This window comes from Sapajus apella, unplaced genomic scaffold (assembly GCF_009761245.1).
Source record: "Sapajus apella isolate SASKATOON/1434 unplaced genomic scaffold, GSC_monkey_1.0 scaffold45, whole genome shotgun sequence".
In the NCBI taxonomy this organism is placed as follows: Eukaryota; Metazoa; Chordata; class Mammalia; order Primates; family Cebidae; genus Sapajus; species Sapajus apella.
In genome coordinates, this window is record NW_022436985.1 from 10,034,374 (window position 1) to 10,054,546 (window position 20,173).

The window sequence follows — 20,173 nt, forward strand, 5'->3', positions numbered from 1 at the left end:
ACTGGTGCCCAAACAGAAAAGCCTTAAAAACTAAAATGGACTGAAATATTAACATGTATAGTATTTGGTCAAGTGTATAAGGAAGATAGCAAAGAAGATAGAAAAACCAAATCCAGGGAAGCCAGGATCATAGGGAATATGTTGAGTGAAATAGCAAGCAGGAATTGCCAGTCTTTCTTAAAACCCCTCAGTCCAGTGCTCACGAAAGTAGTTGTGCTATGGAAAGAGCATGGTCATTAGAACCAGCTGTCTAACTGCCGTCTATGGGCTGTGTGATCTTGCGAGCATTATTTTACTTCTCTGAGCCTTAGCTTTTTTAGCTGTAAACTAAAAATGATGTCTACCTTTCAGCATTTTGGAGAGAATTAAATGATTTTTATTAAATAATGCATGTAAAGCATATGGAACTCTGTCTAGCCTTATAATGGACGATAGTTTCTTTCCCAGATATATTAATGATAGTCGTGTGATTACAGGGTGCACAGTTGTTCTCCCAGTCTCTGGATTTGTGCAACATCGGTTGGAGAGGCAGATGAAGATGGACTAACTCTGGACCCCTCCACTCCTGTATTGCCCAGTTGTTACCCTAGGGCTGTGTGTTCTGCAAGCTTGTAGCCCTTGATGGGATGTTATCTGAAACAGATTTTGATTGAACTCTCTCTCTTTTTTCACCCTCAAACAGAGGTACTGTTCTGCTTGGAGGAATGTCTGCTTTCATACATGTATCTTATTAACTGTTGGAAGTAGTGGGAAATTGTTGAATCAGCTCACATTTGAATCTCAAAATAAAAATGGCTTATATAAGTGCCCTCTACTTTTAAGAAGCTGGCTAATATGTGGCCTGTAAAATATAATTTGAAATTATTTATTGGTAAAAGTTATGACATTATCGTTAATTAACTTTTTAGTATTGATGGGTATATTCTGAAATAAGATTTTGCCATGAGAAAAAATAGAAATAAACTTTGTCATGTATAACTAAATAAAAAGTATTTTAAACATTGCCTCAAGTCATTGAGTCTTGGAAAGGTTTACTTGGACATTTAAATTTTCCTTTGCAATCAAGTTCGTTGCTTGCTTGTTTACTGATTGCTAATATAACCTTTTGAGTTAAACACTAAACCTAAAATCAGTAGATTATAATAATTTCTTCCTAATTTTTTTTCTGTCCCTAATCTGAAGTGGGAAGTTATGTTTTTTTATTTTTGGTGCTTCTCTGCTTTTAAAAAAGTAAAATGTATATTAATGAATTGTGTGCATTTTGTTAGAAGACTGAGTAGAATTCTTTTGTAAATGAAAACATGAAACAACTTTTAACATGTGGTGTATGATGGCTATTTTTACATTGAAGAGAATATCAACAACTAGAAGAAAACTTTTTTGACATTTGCTTGTGTTAAATAATTTCTGACTGTCTGATGCTCTGTGTACCAGTTGGCTGGCTGCTTTGCTATGCTCTGCTTTTCTGCCTCCATGCCTTGGTTCCTACCAGCCTTTTCATGGAGAATGGCCTCACCCACTCACTTCTGTTTGCTCAAATCCTACTCATCCTCCATGGCCCAGAGCAATTCTTTCCATTATGTATCTTTCCCTGCACACCAGGCCAGGAACTAATTTCTTTCTACTCCAAGCCCCTAACGCACGATATTTTTGTTTTCTTCTGGGTCCTACTCACATAGGACTTCCCACATTCTGTCTTGTTTCACAGTAATTTTTGTAAGTGCCTTTTGTTTCTTGTCTAGCTCTAAGATCCTGGAGAGAAAGAATTTGTTTTCTCAGTCATTTCATCTCACATAATGTCTTACACACTAGTAAGAACTCAACATACAGTTGAGTGCATTTTAACTTATTTACAGTTAGATGTAGTCTTGGAGATGTCATCTAAAGGATAGTGATAGCAGAAGAAAGTAGCATTCTGAAGGGAATCTGTTACTTCCACGGGAAATAAAACCAGGTTTGGAAAAAGTAAATCGCCCTTTTGCTGATGGCATTTCAAGCTATTTCCAGCCCTTTGGCCCATGAATCTGCAAGAAGGGACTGAGTGAAAAGAATTATTGTCACTGTAGTGACAAGGGCCTCATTCTTTTTCTTCTGAGCAGCCCAGCACAGATGGAGTTATCCATGGAATGAATTTAAGAGACAGTAAAATGTGTCACTCATTAGGCCAAAATGGTTTCTCCCCTTGCCGTCCCCTGCTGGGATCCCCACCATTAAAGCATATGGTAGAATATGTCAAGAAAACTTCCTTCTAAAACACCAAACATTACTCAGAAGCAGTAACACAGCAGTCCATGGGCATCTGGGGTCCTCTAGTATCACACCTGCAGCTGCAGGTCCTGAAGCAGAGCGAGATGTGGGCCAAGGCATGGGATCAGGAAGATTCTGGGACCAGAATTCTGTAGTAGAGAGGCTCAAGGAGCCTGGGGCCTGAGGGGAAGGACAAACGTGCCAGCCATAAGACAGAAACCCCAGAGCAGGCAGAAGTAAACTTGGCCTCCCCTACATTTTCCTCTAGGTCTAGTCCAGAGTTTGGCTCATGCTAAGAATGGTCATTCAGAGATTCAGTGTACCTTTACTGTCAGTTTGATTTTCCTTCCCAGGTGACATGTAAACATATTTAAAAACATAAAACCCATGTTTCTCATGGTGACCCTTGTATGTTATCTACAAAAACACAGCATTATGTTAAGATGGGTTTTTTCTCTTACGAAGAAGTTTTTGGGCTCTCTTTTAGATCATATGAGAAACTTCAAAATCTGGGTGAAGTTGAATTCTGCCTCTGACAAATGGTAGTACTTCTTGTCACCACAGGAGGGTATGTGTCAGCCAGCTCCCGGAGACAGCCACTTGTTCATTCTCTCTTTTCTACAGATCTCTGAATCTGTTTTCACTAAGGGCCTGTCAACTGCTTTCTGTCATAGGGTGGATCGATTTTATTACCAAATTTCTATGGAAATGGAGCATGTGGAAGTGTTTTCAGGTGGGAGGGGGTGAGGGGACCAGGAGAAAGGCAGGTTTTACAATATTCATGTCTTATGTCTAACTGGTAAAAGTCACAGCCCGGACATTCAGGCTCATAAGTTGGCAATGTTGGTCTTTGTAATTTTCAGCTGAGATAAAGTACAGAAGATTGTTAGTTCTTAGAACATAATTTTCTGTGATAGGCAGAAGTAAGCTGCAATTTGGTGGCATGCAAAGCTGGGAGGATTTGTTTAACTGGATACACACGGAAAGCTGACTCTGTGGAGATAGAATTTCCCATGAAGACCTGTTAGTCACCCTCCCCTTTACCCCCTTATTTATCATTCCAAGAGCCCAGTGTTTGTCAGGTGCATTGTGGGAAAACATTGTTTGCTGGTAGCAATGTTCCCAAATTCTTACTCACTCAGCCCCGTGAAGGTTGCCTGGCAAAGCATTGTTTCATTTGAAGGAAGAAATCACATTGGAGAGAAATAAATCTCTATTCACAATGTTTTTCTCTTTTCTGTCACACAGGATGTGTGAATTACAATACTTGATTCACTAGAAAGTGCCAACTTTACATTGTATAATGTTACACTTCCACTCGAAGTCCCCAGGACTGTTTTGACAGTTACACTTTTCTCTTACTGAGTTTTTCTTTACAGAGCCAAAATAGAGTTATTTGAGAAGACTAGTTCTGTTTACCCTCTGCTCTTCCACAGAGCTTTGCTCAGTTTTCTCAGTCTGTGGTCGAAATGTCTGAAAGGAAACAAGAAACAAAACTTCACCCACTAGAACATTCTATTTCATTGACTTCTTCAAACAAACATTTCATTTATTTTTCTCTCCCTGGGTCGTATTATTCAATGTGGAAAATCATTCTAACCGAAAGAAGATGGACACAGTCACTGCGTTAATATTTGCTTCAGTATTACAAAAGACAGTGCCAGCTTTCTTCCCCCAGAGGGAGACAATGTCGTCTCCACGGCAGAACTGGATTCAAGCTCAGACAACCACTAAGTGGGTGTCGAGGGGAGAGGGAGGGATGGCACCCCAGATGAAGGAGGTTGGCTGCCATTGGAATCCGCTGAAAAAGAAGTTTTCACTGGCAAACTGGGAATTATTAAATATAAGTGAGCTAAAATCAGAGTTCGGTGATTTAAATTATATGTGTGCATTAATTATATAAATTGAGTAATTGTAATATTGAATTAAGATATGATGGAGCTGAAGGCCCAGAGAGAGTCAAACCATAGCCGTTCACATGAGGGGTAGGATCACACCTAAGGATAAAACCTCATTGCTGCCAGACATTTCATTCTGAGAAGGAAAAATAGAGGCGGCCAGCAGATTAGGACAAGTTCTTTCTCTTGGTTTGACATAGAATGTCAAAATTTCCTGAGGGTAGCTGAGGGTGAGGGGTAGCTACAGAAGTGCAGAAAGGCCAGAAATGAAGAAAGAACAGACCCAGGCACTTGGTTTGTCCCAGGCCTTTCGGCCGAAGTTTATATACCACAGGAAAGCATGTCGAACAGGGACCCCAAAATCTGGGAGCAAGTGTTTTATGAAAGGAACAGGTGTAACAATTCTTTCGTTCTCAGTATTTTTCATTTACCTCTTTCTTTTAGAAACTCCTAGCCTATCTCAGATGTGGCACCGGGAACCCACGGGCGGGACTGGGCGGTGTTTGAATGGGTGCGCTACGGCGGAAGCAGGCATCACGGTGGATCAATCATATGAAAGAGGGAACTCCTTAAGGGAAAGATTAAATAAACAGATAAACAGAAAGAGGGCCACCTAAGCCAGCTGTCCTATTTACCTAGAAAGTATTCTTCCTGAAGAAGCCTTAAGCTTCTGTATTTTGTTTCCTGCAGAGAGGCTGCTCCTTGCACTAAGACACCCTGCTTGCTCTCAGCTCCTTTACATCTCCAGCTCAATCTGAACTGGCTCCTGCATTTCCTGAGTTCATTTGCCCTCTGTGTTCAGACTGGGTTTGAGTGAAGGTGGCCTGGCATGAGACTGGAGGGTAGAAGGAGAAGCCAGGGTATGTCCTCCTCTGTTCTCTCTGTTTGGGGCTGCATCTCTAGAATTGTGTGCATCTTCTTTGTGGTTCTATTTCCCCAAACCAAGGGCCTAGGAGCAGCACCTTTTTCTTTCCCTCCAGCCCTAACGGTGGTAGTAGCTTCGATCCTTGGGTGGTCTCACCACCCCTGGTTGGCCTTTCTGTTCTTCCTTATACTTTACTCGTTTCCCTTAGAAAGTCCCTCTACTGAGCTTCCTGTTGTGGATTTTGTTTTCCAGACTGGAGTCTGGCAGATAAAATCATCTTCAAAATATAAACTCAGAAGTTTAGAAAGCACCTCCTCCATGGCTGGACTCCAAGGCATAGCTGCTTAATATTCTATTCCATTCTAGAAAATAACAATACTTGTCAATAACACTTTCTATTTATAGAACACTTTACAGTTCGTAAACTGCTTTTGTACACATAATCTCATTTGAGCCCCAAAGTAACCTTTATAAGATAAGCAGTGGAAGAAACAAAATTGCCTCCACTTACACAGCTGGTAGCTGTAGTAGAAGTAGAGAAGATATTTTAATTTAAATCTTCTGCCTCAAAGTCCCAGGGTTAAAATAATAAAGTTTTAAATGACTAAATATGAAAAAACATTTAGTAATAAAAGGAAATGTTCCTAAAGTTCATATTAATTACTTTCAAGGCATATTTTATAGTTGTATCCTTTATTGCATTTCTTATGTTGATTCTTATAGGATCATGTGAATATAAACGTAGACCACAAACAGTGCAAACAGTTCTGGAAATTGGACTACAGGAAGAAAAAAGCATAAAAATGAGTTGGGCAGATATGAAGGATATGAAGCAAAAGAAAGAAAGGATAGTATGGGAGATCAGGCATCTTCCTACAGAACACACACACAGAGATGTCTTAGAAACATACTTGACAATATAGAGCACCTCAGTACAGTTTTAATTTATTGTGACTTATAACAAATTATTTCTAATATAACTGTATCTTGATGAATAGTAACTGAATTGCATAGCCTAATAAACGTTTATTTTCTTCCCTTTTAGAATCATTTGGAATTTGGCTTATAATTCCAAGACATATGCAAGTGGCTCAGTATATACTAATTTCTTAAGCCACCAACCTATCATTTAATATCATACACCAGGGCCTATCAGTGAGTGGGGGCTAGGGGAGAGATGCTTTAGGAGAAATACCTAATGTAGGTGATGGGTTGATGGGTGCAGCAAACTACCATGGCATGTGTGCACCTATGTAACAAACCTGCACGTTCTGCACATGTATCCTAAATTTAAATTTAAAAATAAGTTAAAGAAATTTCAGTAATTACTAAAATGGCATCTATATATCTGGGAGAAAACATCGTATTTAACCATCCACAATTACAAATGTTGTCTCTATGTCCTTGCTGAGCTGCTTACTTTTGAAATACTCATTCCCCCCTTCTCCCGCTGCACCCCTTGGCAGATGTCCGGGGCTTGAATGCGGCCCCGTAATGGAGATGGCATTGTCTGCCTCTGGGGAGGAAAGCTGGCATCCTCTTTTGATCAGTGGTTACTGAATCGATGTTGACATAGCACATTTACTAGAAAATGATGAGAAAGCACCACTCCGGCTGTTTCTTGGAATACGTTGCTCAAAATAAAACCTTCAGCTAGCTGACTTCCGCTGGGTCAGCAAGACTCATTCTTCCACCGCGAGCGGTGAGAGAGGCATGTGAGCCTCTAGGCCTTAATTGAGTGAGGTCTGTGCGTGGAGCCTCACACATGTGTGTTGTGAGCAGTACAGCCCCCACACAATTGTAGTACACCACACTCTTGTGGCTCAGAGTATATGCAGAGAAGGGAATACACTGCCCAACTTCCACTGCCCTCCATGAGGCCCTCTGCTGCCCGGGTCATCCTTGTTAACCTAGTTAGCCTACTAGTCACCCACTCACTCGGGGCCTATATTTAAGTATGATTGGCAAAGGGATGACTATTTGCTTCCATGGTTCTCCAACCAAAAAGGTTATTCTGATAAGTTAGGATGCTGTTCAGACATTATCTAATTAGCACTGTGTCTGCACTGCAAAAAATAACTAACACTCAGCATTTTCACAAGATAATTTGGTCACATCCTGAATATTCAACTGGGTGAGTCAGAGGGAAGAAATGACACCCAAGGAAATAGTGGCTTAATGTGGGCTCAGCTTGGGGGTACTATGTCCCATCTGATAAAGACACAGTCATGAGTAGGATCCCACAATATTGGGGTGTTGCAAGAAATACAGAAAAGTTCTTGTCTCTTTGTATTTTCATCTATTTACTGAATCTCGTTGGTTAGCTTTAAAACATCCAAGTTAAATTCTTAAGGTTTTCAGGAAAATATTAAAAGGTTATTTTGCCATGTCATAATTTGAGTCTTCGAGTATCACTCATTAGTGTCAGCTGATTTGAAATGCCACGGCTGCCTCCTGTTTTTTTCAAAAAACCTGTTTTCGGTCTTCCTTAAAAGGCAACGTGGTGCTATCTCATAATTCAGCACACATTTACTGAGAAGCTCCTTGGTTAAGTGTGTTGAGTGCTGGATGCTTCTGTTCGCTTGGTACTTTAAAAAATAACTGAATTAGGTAGATGCTATTAATTTGAATAGACATTGCTTGAAAGAAAAATGAAGAGAGCAAGAGATGATCTGAAACATAAATTGAATTTGTAAATGCTTACTGGTGCTGCCCAGGTCACGCTGAAAAGGAGCAGTCCCACACAGAAAACTTGCATCTTTGAGAATCTCTGTGAAAAGACAACAATATCTTACCACAAAGCATTACCAGTTATAAACTGCAGCCATAAGAAGAGATGAAATACAGAGGGATATATAAACATCCTTCCCCTTGACAGTTCATTTCCTTTTGTGTATACGTGTGTACAGACCATGCATAGTTTACTTATTCCTGAGTGTGCACATTTTAATCTAAGAGCTTTCATATGTCTAGTTATTCCAATGCGAAAATGAAAATTACTCAATATCATTGAAACAGTAAAGTCAGTTGATAGAAATATATTTTATAGACATATTTATTAGTTCTATCATCAGCTCTTCTTCCTCTTGTCTTAGAAAGAGATTGTTTCATTTAATTATTTGTGTAATTCAAAATGACATTAAGTTGATGTAGCAGCTCATAACACACTCTAAAGTCTGTCAGGGTAGCAGATTGCACTGTGGGGAATGCTTATCTGCCTCCGGCTGGCGCCCTAGTCTGTGTCTCATGCTCATTAGCAACGTGTCTGAATTAGTAGCCATCCATGGGCTGGAGACTGAACTAACTTTTGCAACACTTACATTAATAGCTAACATGTATTGAATATTAAAATGAGCCAAGCACTGGGTCTAAGCATTTTGCATGCATTCAATTATTTGAGCCTCACAATAACCCTACAAGTTAGGTGGCATTATTATGCCTGTTTTATAGATTAGGAAATAGACACAAAAAGATTAAACAACTTGCCTTCTAATTCACAAATATTAAGGAGCAGAACTAGTATTAATATCCAGGCAATGTGGCTGTAGACCCTGTATTCTTAAGACTCTGCCACCTTAAGTAACTTTCTATCCTTTTATCTTATTACAGAAAAATCCATGTGCAGTTGACTTAAAGGCAAATCGTATTTTATATTGGGCTCAACAAAATCATGTTCAAAACATTAACATTTAGCTGTAGATAAAGGTATTTGTTTATGTTTTGATAAATATACCAGCAGGACCTAGTGAGCTCCCTTAAGTAGCCATCGGATTGGAAAAAAGTCAGCATGTCTTTGGATTGTCAATGGGTTGGTTTTGATGAACATTGTATAATATTTTACTAACTGCCACACCAACTATAGCAATCAAGATGAAAATTTTAAATTTATATCACTCTGAGATTTCGTGAAGAACATATTTTTATGGGAAAAATAATCTAAATATTCTTGTGATCTTTACATATCTCAAGATAAAAGCTAGTATTTGGAGAAATAAATATAGCTATTAAATATATTCTAAAATCCTAGGTTATGCTTTTCTAAATTAATGCAATTAGAAGAATCTAAATCCCAACTCTAGTTGACCCTTCCAAGCATTGTATAGATCAGGACAATGTAAGTAATTTATGAAATAATTTAATGCTGATTAGTAGAAATATCAACACACATGAGGTTTCAAAGTATGGGTACGATCAGATTTTCCTGATTGCGAAGGGATAGAGGAAAATTAAAGTCTGAGTTACTGTGGATCTTAATAATGCTAATAATCTAAAAAAAGAGAAAGTTGCTATCAAATCATCAATTTTAGTTGATGATTTCTAACGCATGGTAACACATTTCCTATTTTATAAAACAAAGCACCAAATATTACACGGCTGTGCTCAGTAGAAAAGATTTTCAAAGGTAATAAAAACCTACCTGGGTGGCACACATCTTAAAAACATGAACAACTAGAATATAAAGCTATTTGCTATCAAGAACATGAAAGCCAAATTACCTGGTATCTTTTACCTTCCGAATACCTGGCTTCTTTCTGCAGGATTAGCAGTCTCTGGGCCTTTTGCTGAAATTTAAAGTTTGTTAGAGTTCTCAATGGCCAATCAGCACTGGCTCACTCAGCACTAGCAAACAATTTGTTACAAGTGCCCACAGATAACCACAGGGGGCAAAGTAATTTTAATCTAAAAATGTGTTTGTGGTAAAAAGCTGCTATCAAATGTTCCAGAAACTGGGATAAACAGAAAGTATAAATACCTCAGTTTGGACATCATGTTGTCAGATAATCAAAATTGATTTCAGAACTGCTAATTAGGACTGACTGAATACCTAACGGCTTTAGAAATGGAAAACATTTTTGCTATCCTTTTATGTAGAAAGTTTATAATCTCAATTTTATCTAAATGAAATTCAGGAACATTTAACAAAAATGTTTTAAGTACCGACTAAGTGACAGGTATTGGCAAAACTGCAGTGAAGAAAACAAGACAGGAAAAAATCCCTGTCTTCCTAGAGCTTAAACTCCAATTAGGGAGACACATAATAAACAAGATAAATGAGTTAAATGGATTAGATAGTGACATAGACTAAGTCTAAGGAGAAAAAGTATTGTGGGAGAGGAACAACCATTTGGGTGGGGACACTGGGTTGAAATTTTACATAGGAAGTCCTGGGAAGGCCTCCACGAGAAGGCAATTTTTGAGTAAAGACCTTGCTATGGTTTGAATATACGTGTCCCCTCCAAAATGCATGTTGGAACTTAAATCCCAAGATGATGATATTGAGAGATGGGCTCTTTAGATGAGGGCAGACCCCTTATGAATGGGATTAGTGACCTTATAACAGGGCAAGAAGAAATGAGTAGTCCATTTTTGCCCTTCTGCTTGTCTGCAATGTGAGGACACAGCATTTTTGTCCCCTCTGGAGGATGCAGTAGCAAGGTGCCATCTTTGAAGAAGAGCTAGCCAGCCCTCGCCAGGCAATGAACATGCTGGCCTCTTGATCTTGGATTTCCCAGTCTCCAGAACTGTCTGAAATAAATTTCTGTTTTTTATAAATTATCCAGTGTGTGGTAATCTGTAGAAGCAGCAAGAATAGACTAAGACAAGCCTGCAGCCATATGACTGTCTATGGGAAGACCATTACAGGAAGAAGAAATAGGAAAAGTAGTGCCCTAGAAATAAAAGCCTTATGGCTTGATCCGGGAACAGAGAAGAGGCCACTTTGGCTGGAGGGACTGAGCAAGGGGGATAGCAGCAAGTGAGGTCAGAAGGGTACTAGATGGCAGATGGTATAGGACCTGCTGGTCTTTACAATGCTTTTAACATTGCTGAGTGAGAAGGAAAGTCCTTGGAGGTTTTGAGCACAGGCATGATTGAGGAGTGACAGAAGTAGGAAAAAAGCAGAGAGAATGGCTAGGAAGCAATAATCCCAGCCAGAGATGATGGAGGCTTGAACCTGAGTGCAGCAGAAAGGATGATGAGACATGGTCATATTCTGAAGATGTCTGGGGAAAAAAGGCAATAGGATTTGCTGAGGTGCCAGATGGGGCCATGAGAAAACAATCAGGAAACAGGATGACACCAAGGTTTTTGTCCTGAACAACTGGAAGAATAAACTTGATTTTTTCTTGATATAGAAAAAAAATACAGAAGAAAATGGTTTGAGGAAAAATGGTTTGAATTTAGGCATGAATTTTATAAGATGGACAATTTAGGACCCTCAATTTGTTAATAAAACCAGTAGCACACTTATATTAGAATAAGCCTTTCCAGTGCGATTGCCTGCCCTCTTGTTTTGCCCAAACTGGCTGCCAAAATCATTGTTGTAATAGTTTAAGAGTTTCCACTTAGTCTAAAAATGTCATAATGCCTGTAAAGGTTATTGACATTATAACTCGTCAATAAAAATGATGTAAGAGTTATTTAACCTATACTTTGTGATAAGAATTACCTACAATGAAATACACTTTTAACAGACTACAAATGATATACAATAAGTTTGAAGTGTAAACTCTCAATTTCTCCAGCTCCACAAATAGAGGACAACCAAAACGTAAAACACAAACAAAACAGTCTTTCCTCAGTTCTACCTGAGGAAATGGTGCCTTTTCTAGGTCAGGCTCTCTCTTTTTATCACATCTAAATTCTACAGATCCTCTTCGGAGTGTCCAGAGATGCTTTTTCCCCTGTCCCTCACTTCATGTCTTCTTTTTTGAAAAATTTTGATTTAGGTTTGGAGGGACACGTGAAGGTTTGTTGCATAGATAAACACATGCCACGGGGGTTTGTTGTACATATTACTATATCCCCCCGGTATTAAGCTCAGTACCCAATAGTTACCTTTTCTACATCTAAATTAATGCAATTAGGAGGATCTAAATTCTAACTCTAGTTGATCCTTTTAAGCATTATATAGATCAGGACAACATAAGTAATTTATGAAATAGTTTAATGCTGATTAGTAGAAATATCAACACACATGAGGTTTCAAAGTTTGAATATGATCAGGTTTTCCTGACAGTGAAGGGATAGAGGAAAATTAAAGTTTGAGTTAATTTTCCATCCACCCGCCTTCCACCCTTCACCCTCAAGAAGACTCCACTGTCTGCTGTTTTCTTCTTTGTGTTCGTAAGTTCTTATCATTTAGCTGCCACTTATAAATGAGAACACGTGGTATTTGGTTTTCTGTTCCCGCATTAGTTTGCTGAGAATAATAGCCTCCAGCTCCAGCCACGTTTGCACAAAAGACATGATCTCATTGTTTTTTATGGCTACTTAATGTTCCATGGTGTATGTATACCACACTTTTTTTTTTTTTAAATCCAGCCTGCCATTGATGGGCATTTGTGTTGATTCCATGTCTTTCCCATTGTGAACAGTGCTGTAATGAACATCTGTGTGCATGTGTCTTTATGGTGGAATGTGTTATATTCCTCTGGGTATCTACCCAGTAATGGGATTGCTGGATCAAATGGTAGTTCTGCTTTTACAGAACTGGAATGCTTTGCGCATGCCTGTTAGTAGTTGGAGGGATGCTCCTTTAAACTTTGCCATTCGAAATGATAAGCTTTGTTTTGACCTTTGAACCTTCACCTGCCAGCTACCCAGAGTCAGTCTGTAATGTTAGCTTCCCCAAGCAACACCATCTTAAGAATTTCTTTAACTTGTTCTCTTACAAAGTCACGCATTATTACACTTGTTTTCACTAAAAAAAATTACAATTCCACAGGATCTAGACTTGAATGTCAAGTGATTAAAAAGTTAAAGTGGGGCTGGGCACGATGACTGACACCTGTAATCCCTGCACTTTGGGAGGACAAGGCAGGTGGATCATGAGGTCAAGAGATTGAGACCATCCTAGCCAACATGGTGAAATCCTGTCTATACTAAAAATATTTTAAAAAATTAGCTAGGCATGGTGGCACATGCCTGCAGTCCCAGCTATTTGGGAGGCTGACACAGGAGAATCACTTGAACCTGGGAAGTGGAGGTTGCAGTGAGCCAAGATCATGCCACTGCACTCCAGCCTGGGTGACAGAGCAAGACTCCTTCTCAAAAAAAAAAAAAAGAAGTAATGAAACATTGAAAGAAATAATAGAATTGAAGTTTTATGCAATGGTTTATCTTTCTAGACATGAATACCATGACCAGAATTTCAGCAAAGTGCAAAGGATTTGGGTGATACAGAAAGGAGCTAACAGGGAAATTGACTTCCAAAGTCAAGGAAAGAAGGCAACAAAGAGTGTTCAGCCAACTATGAGACTGAGCAGAAATATGGAGTTTTCTAAATGGTAAACAAGTGAAATCCACAAAAATGCTCATTTTCAACTCTGGATATGCTATTAAAGCAATAAATAATTCAGGAATTTCTATAACAATGTGTACGTAATGTAATGTTTTAAGCTGTTACACTGTTTCATAACATTAACTTTACATTTTGAATGATGGGTAAAAGAGCAAGCACTTGATATAGCCTTAGAAAACGTTCCTTTTTTGTTGCTATAATTTTATAAATAATTTCAGATATTTCTCAAATGTGTTTTTCTTAGTTTCACATGAATTTCAGTGTGTATGAAAGATTTCCCTTTTGTTTGAGTGACAGAAAACTAATTCTGATCTAGAAAAACCCTGTGTTCTAGGATAAGAATATTCATAGAATTTTAAGAGAAAAGAACTGGGCTAGCTACTAGTCCTACCAAGGGGTGAACTGGCAGTAGCTAAATATACTGCTCTCAAAGCTAAAATGAATTCAAAGCTAAATAAAAAAATTCAACTTGAGTTTTAAATTTAGAACCTACAATTGACAAAAACAAAAAAAAAATAAAAAATAAAAAAATAAGAGCCTGTTCTGGCTATAAGGTTACAGAGCAGAAATTCTGGGGAAAAAAATTAAAAGAATGATCCTTTGCCTAAGTTCTGTGGAGTAGAGATTTTACTTCTACCCTCTTAAAACTTGCCCTATGTGTTGAAATTGAACCTAAAAAACTCAATATAAGTTTCCTAAAGGTTATTGTATAATAAAGAATTTTGTGATGTCATTTCTTAGGAACCAATAACTAAAGTTAAAACCAGGAGTCTGTAAAGAAATATATGTATCTTCACATCATCTCTATTTAACTGTAAAACAAAACAAAGAAACCAGGAAGCAACGGAGAACGTAAAGAAATGGACACTTGAACTTTTTTCTGGTTCCTGGTTCAAAAATTGACACTGCCAGCAGTGATGCACCTAGCCTGACTTTGCTAGGTCAAACTGACACAGAGTTGCTCCTCAAAGAGAATTTCGATGGAAGTAACTCCACGGAACATGTTTCCTCCTGTGGTGGATTTTTCTTTTCTTACCACTCACTTGAGTGTGAACAATCATATAAGATGTTAGCTAACTAGGAACCTACACTATCCATTCCAGCTATTGGACTCTCATCCAAGAATAGGCTTTTTGTTTTGTTTCGTTTTGTTTTCTCGCCTATTTCCAGGACCCATCTTCTCTGTAATTGTGCTGTGGGATTATTTACATTTTTCCTAAACTTAGTATTGTAGGAAGTCCTTTTTTCCCTGCTATCATGGTCCCCAATTTATTCTTGACTCTATTAAGGTAACACATTTCTCTGTCATCATTTTAGACAGACCTACACAACGTACTTTTCCATATGTTCTAACTAAAATAACTCTCTGTTTTACATATGCAATATACTTTTCCATATGTTCTAACTTGTCAAAATAACTCTCTTTATTCTAATTTATATATATTGCAAATAAACAGTATTTCTCCTTCTGCATCAGTGGGGAAGTCTCTAAAGTGTTGTGAATAGAACAAAGGGGTCCCTGTTGAGCAAGCTCTTCTTTACCATATAGATGTTAGATTGGTGGAGGCTTTAGGTAAAGGCCTTTCATAGGAGTATTTACTTCCCAATGATCTCCAAAATAGAGTCTAGGATGAGTGTGCTGGGAGTCTTGCCCTGTTTTTAGCAGAAGAAATGTTTTCATTTTAAACGTGTTCATTCATGAGTATCAATAATCATCCTAAGCTTGAAAAGGTCACGTTTTCTAAAGCATCACTTACAACCAACTTTCTCATTTACCCTCAAATTATTTTTATTTTTAGCTATTATTTTTTTTTCTTTCAGCGTTTGGGAACTTCAACAGAAACCATAAAAATTTCAGCCAGATGCAGAATCGTGGAGGGTTACAGCAGAGCATGGAGCTAGCTGTGTTCTGGACTTTGTGTTTACCCTTCCTCTATTACAAGCAAAGAGAAGACATGCCAATATAATTTGCTTTTATTTTTATATTAGAAAGATGTCTTATTCCACCTTAAAATGTAACTCAGAGGATGTAGTTAAAATATAATTATAATGATGCCCGTTCTTTCCTTCAGGACATGGTGATGTTGCTGGAAGTGGCTGCAGATCTTTGTTGTGTGACCTCAAGGGGAAAATATCTCTTACTTTCGTAATAGTCTTTTTCAGAGGTTGCCGTTTTGTTTCTCAAGACCAAGAATCTTCTCCTCAGGAGACAGAACATGCGGACTTTTACCAGCTAGCTATTCACTGTATTGAACATGTATATACACCCTATATACTATATATACCCTGTATATACAGACTATATACACCCTAATTTTCCTACTAAATTAGGGTGTATATAGTCTTCTCAGTTTATTTTAACTTCATGCTTATGTGCATTATGTTATTTTATTTTCGCTCTTTTTTCATGAATTCTTTAATTCTCACAAACCTAGATTTTCTCTATGTTTGTCAATTCCTGTTCCAGTTATCTGTTGCTATTAGCATACTACCTTAACTTTTAGTAGTTTGAGATACAAATTCATCGTTTTCTCTCAAGGTTCTGCGTGTTGACTTGGCTCAGCTGCGTGATTCTCACTTGGGATTTCTCAGATGGCGCAGTCAGAGATGGGGTGCAGGAGTCATCCAAAAACTTGACTAAGCTGCACATCCAATGTGACACAGTGCTTCTCCACAGGACCTCTTGCTTGTGCAGAAGAGGCTGAACTTCCTAGATGGTAGCTCAGGATTTAAAATACTCTGGGGGAAATGAGACCTAATTAAACTAAAGAGCTTCTGCACAGCAAAAGAATCTATCATCAGAGTGAACAGATGACCTACAAAATGGGAGAAAATTTTTGCAATCTATCCATCTGACAAAGGTCTAATATCCAGAGCTTACAAGGAACTTAAACAAATTTAAAAGAAAAAAAGAGCCCCATTAAAAAGTAGGCAAAGGACATGATTAGACACTTCTCAAAAGAAGACTTCCTGTGGCCAATAAACATGAAAAACAGTTCAACATCACTGATCATTACAGAGATGCAAATCAAAACCACAACGAGATACATCTCACACATCACAATGGCTATTATTAAAAAGTCAAAATAACAACAGATGTTGGCAAGGCTGCAGAGAAAAAGGAATGCTTTTACACTGTTGGTGGGAGTGTAAATTAGTTTAACCATTGTGGAAGACAGTGTGGCAATTCCTCAAAGACCTAGAGGCAGAAATAAAACTTGACCCAGCAATTGCATTACTGGGTATATACCCAAAAGAATATAAATCATTCTACTATAAAGAAATATGCACACATATGTTCATTGAAGCACTATTGACAACAGCAAAGACATGAAATCAATCTAAATGCCCATCAATGATAGGCTAGATAAAGAAAATGTGGCACATAGACACCGTGGAATACTATGTAGCCATGTAGCCATAAAAAAGAACAAGATCATGTCCTTTGTGCTCTGGGATTAATTGCTTTGATATACACTTTCAAAGCTCCCGATGGATGGAGCTGGAAGCCGTTATCCTCAGCAAACCAATGCAGGAACAGAAAACTAAATACCACATGTTCTCATTTATAAGTGGGAGTTGAATAATGAGAACACATGGACACAGGGAGGGGAACAATATACTGAGGGACTGTTGGAGGTGGGGGATGGGGGATGGAGAGTATCAGGAAGAATAGCTAATGGATACTGGGCTTGATACCTAAGTGATGTGATGATCTGTGCAGTAAACCACCAGGGCACACATTTACCTATGTAACAAACCCACACAGCCTGCACATGTGCCACTGAACTTAAAAACTGAAGAAAAAAATAGCCAGTTAAAAACTCATTAACTGGATTTGTTGGTCTAAGTATAAAACTTCCCATGCAAATTGAAAGCAGAGATTGACAGGCTAGTTTTATGGGCTAAGCCTGGGATGCTGCACAGTTACTCTCCACTTGTTAGTCAAAGCTGTCAGATTGAAGCGGTTGCAGAAATAGGCCTCACACCTTGGTGGAGAAGTGGCAACCTCATGCTGTAGAATAGCTTGAGGATTGGGAGATAACGTTTCAGTCATTTTTGGAGAATAGAGTGAGCCCAAGACATGCCCTGGGCACAATACAGGTATTGGGCGTTCACTGATGGCTATTCTCAGAATGTTTGGTGTACTGGATTTGATCATAGTCCATTTTATGTAGTAGGAATAATGGGTATGCTGTCAATTTTAAGGAACTAACCTACAGCTAGAACCAAGATCAAGCTTTCCCTCAGCTGGTCTAAGTGGTGAGATATACCTGATCATTCTTGTTACAAAATTTTGAAAGATATTATAGTGAAAAAGTTACATTTAAATATTATTTATCAAAGATAATACTTCTTGCTAGGTGCCTAGGTCCAGGAACTATCAGAAACATTTTATTGAATAGCAGCAGAGGGTGGATTGCATGAGCCAGAGATGGAGACTAGCTGGGATGGCATGGCGAAACCTTGTCTAATAAAAAATACAAAATCAGCCTGGTGTGGTGGTGCAAGCCTGTAGTCCCAGCTCTTGGGGGCACTGAGGCAGGCGGATCACCTGAGCCTGGGAGACAGAGGCTGCAGTGAGCTGTGGTTGCACTGCTGCACTCCAGTCTGGGCAAGAGAGTAAGATCCTGTCTCAAAAAATAAAAATGATAAATAAATATGTAGCTGCAGCAAGGCAAAAATCCTGAAATTTTCCTGAGTTTTTAAACAGAGTTTGAAGCAAAGAACAAAGCTTCAAATCAAAAAAGAAAAAAGAAAAGACAAAAAGGCAGTGAGATCACTGACAGTTTCTCTCCTAAGTGATTAATGACAACAGCATATTAAAAATGATCAGAGTTTATACAATAATCTAAAAGGGCACCAGTGAACTATGGCCTGTGGACCAAATCTGACCTATCTTGTTTTGGCAAATAAAGTTTTAGTGGAAAACAATCATGTTCATTTGTTTATAAATTGTCTACGGCTGCTTTCACTACAGTGTCAGAGTTGAGTAATTGTAACAAAAACCATGTAGCCTGCAAAGTCAAAAATACTTATGATCTGGTCTTTTTAAAAGGAAGTTTGCTGACTTCTGCTTTTTAGTGAACATTTGCTGACCTCTTACTAAAATGTTGAAGGTGGAATTTGTATTTTAAAAAGAGATAAGACAAGCTCTGTACATATTAATGGTGGTCTTATCTTCCTGGAGCCTGGGAGCCATGAAATACAAGGGAGAAGCCTCCTGAGAAAGACCAGGACATAACAGAATGTAATTTCCATGGGGACCTTCATTCTTTAACCAACAAATCAAGTTAATGACTTTCTAACCCACTAAGTATTTTAAATACCTAGGACAGAAAATATTTGCTGCACTGTACGTGGATAAACAAAAGGTCCAAGTGATTGCTTCATGGTTTACTTTCCATTGATGTTGATTCTATTTTTTTAACCCAACACTCATGTTTCTTTACTTTATATTTTCCTTTTCAAAAGAGCATATGTATGCTTTTCTGCCTTTCTCACCCTCCCACTATTGGTTCTCCTCATCATTCTAAGAGATTCACTTTGCCTGGAGAAGGACTGGAGTTTTTGACAGAAAGAATCCAAATGAAAAGAAAGTCAACATTTTTTTTTAACTGCTGAAATAGACTTGAAGCTCACATCAGAAACAATCATTTTGAAAGCTAAAGCTTTAGTTTTGCAAAAGTATTATTTGTTTTACCTTTTTGGTTAAAGAAAGCATGGTAGAAAATCAACATGGCCAACTACGAAGGATGCAGGGTACAGAATTTACAATAATAAACTGAAAAGAGGGGGATGTTCAGTGATGCCCACAGGTTAAAGATGGATCTCCTCTGCTATTTTTTCTGTGACCAGCTGCAGAGGATGTTGATTGAGGCAAGAAGGACTTGAAATGAGACGACAAGATGTAGGGTTATCCTGGGAAAAGGGCAGTCATCTTAGAGAAGCAGTTACTCTGTGGCCACACTGATACCTACAGACCATCCACCCACACAGTGGGGGAGCGGCCACTGAGCACACCACTGCCTGGCGAGGGCCCGCATGTCTGCCATGGATCATCTTGTAGGAGTCACCCTCCTGGATGCGTTAAACCTTTTTTTTTTTTTTTAGCCAATCCATGCTCCTGTGAGGCCAGCCTCCCTCTGAACCGTCCAGGATACTCAATGCTTCCCAAACTTTGAGATCTGGAAGAGGTATTGAGGGGAACTGCTCTGCTACAACTTCCTGACAACCTTGCATGAGTCCGTACAGACCATGTCTTTACAGATTACATATGGGACCAGAATTGACTGCAATACAACCTGAGTCTTGGCAAAGTACCCTGTGATTCCTCCTGGAACAAGAAAGGATGAGATAGCTGGTGAAGAGATGCCATGGGTGGTTCCCACCTACCTCTCTGTCTTGTGGGAGATGACCACAAGGCCATTTCTCATTTGTCTCTTTAGTTTCAGTTGAACGCAGGACTTTTAACCTTGCTCCCTTAGGGTTCAGCTGCAGAGTTCTTTGTGAGTGTATCTATTTGGCTAGGGTTAGAGGGTTAGAGCTGACTCCTCAGTAGCAGAACGACCTACCACCTGTGCCATCTGTCATCTGGACTCTCTGTTCAATGTCATTCTATGGAATAATGGATGCAGGGCGCTGACACCATGCTGGTGCTGCTTATGCTTTTTGTGTAAGTAATAACTTGTCTGACTATATTTGAGTTTCATTGTCTCCCTACTGGCTGAATCTATGGAATTGTGGTGTGTAAACCTAGAATTTATAGTCCGGAGCTTTGTAGCCCAGTTACCAACCACACTCCTGCTTGGGGACACTTAATTTCTTGACAGGCTGTGAGTGGGAAAGTCCTGGAAGTCT

General features: G+C 38.8%; 1 protein-coding gene across 3 annotated transcripts in view; it reads right to left on the bottom strand.

The window, feature by feature from the left end:
* MEPE (matrix extracellular phosphoglycoprotein) overlaps positions 1–9,632 on the bottom strand; it is a 13,750-nt gene extending 4,118 nt beyond the window's left edge. The window contains exons 1-4 of one of the 3 annotated variants that reach the window (XM_032239661.1): positions 9,507–9,632; positions 7,715–7,780; positions 3,667–3,720; positions 2,577–2,664 (exon numbers count right to left, since the gene is read on the bottom strand). In XM_032239661.1, coding sequence (XP_032095552.1) covers positions 2,577–2,664; positions 3,667–3,720; positions 7,715–7,768 — 196 coding nt within the window. In that variant the 5' untranslated portion in view covers positions 7,769–7,780; positions 9,507–9,632. Of the gene's footprint in view, positions 1–2,570; positions 2,665–3,666; positions 3,721–7,714; positions 7,781–9,506 lie in introns of all 3 variants that reach the window. The other 2 variants (XM_032239660.1, XM_032239658.1) reach the window with 2 other exon arrangements.
* Between the last annotated feature and the right edge of the window lie 10,541 nt (positions 9,633–20,173).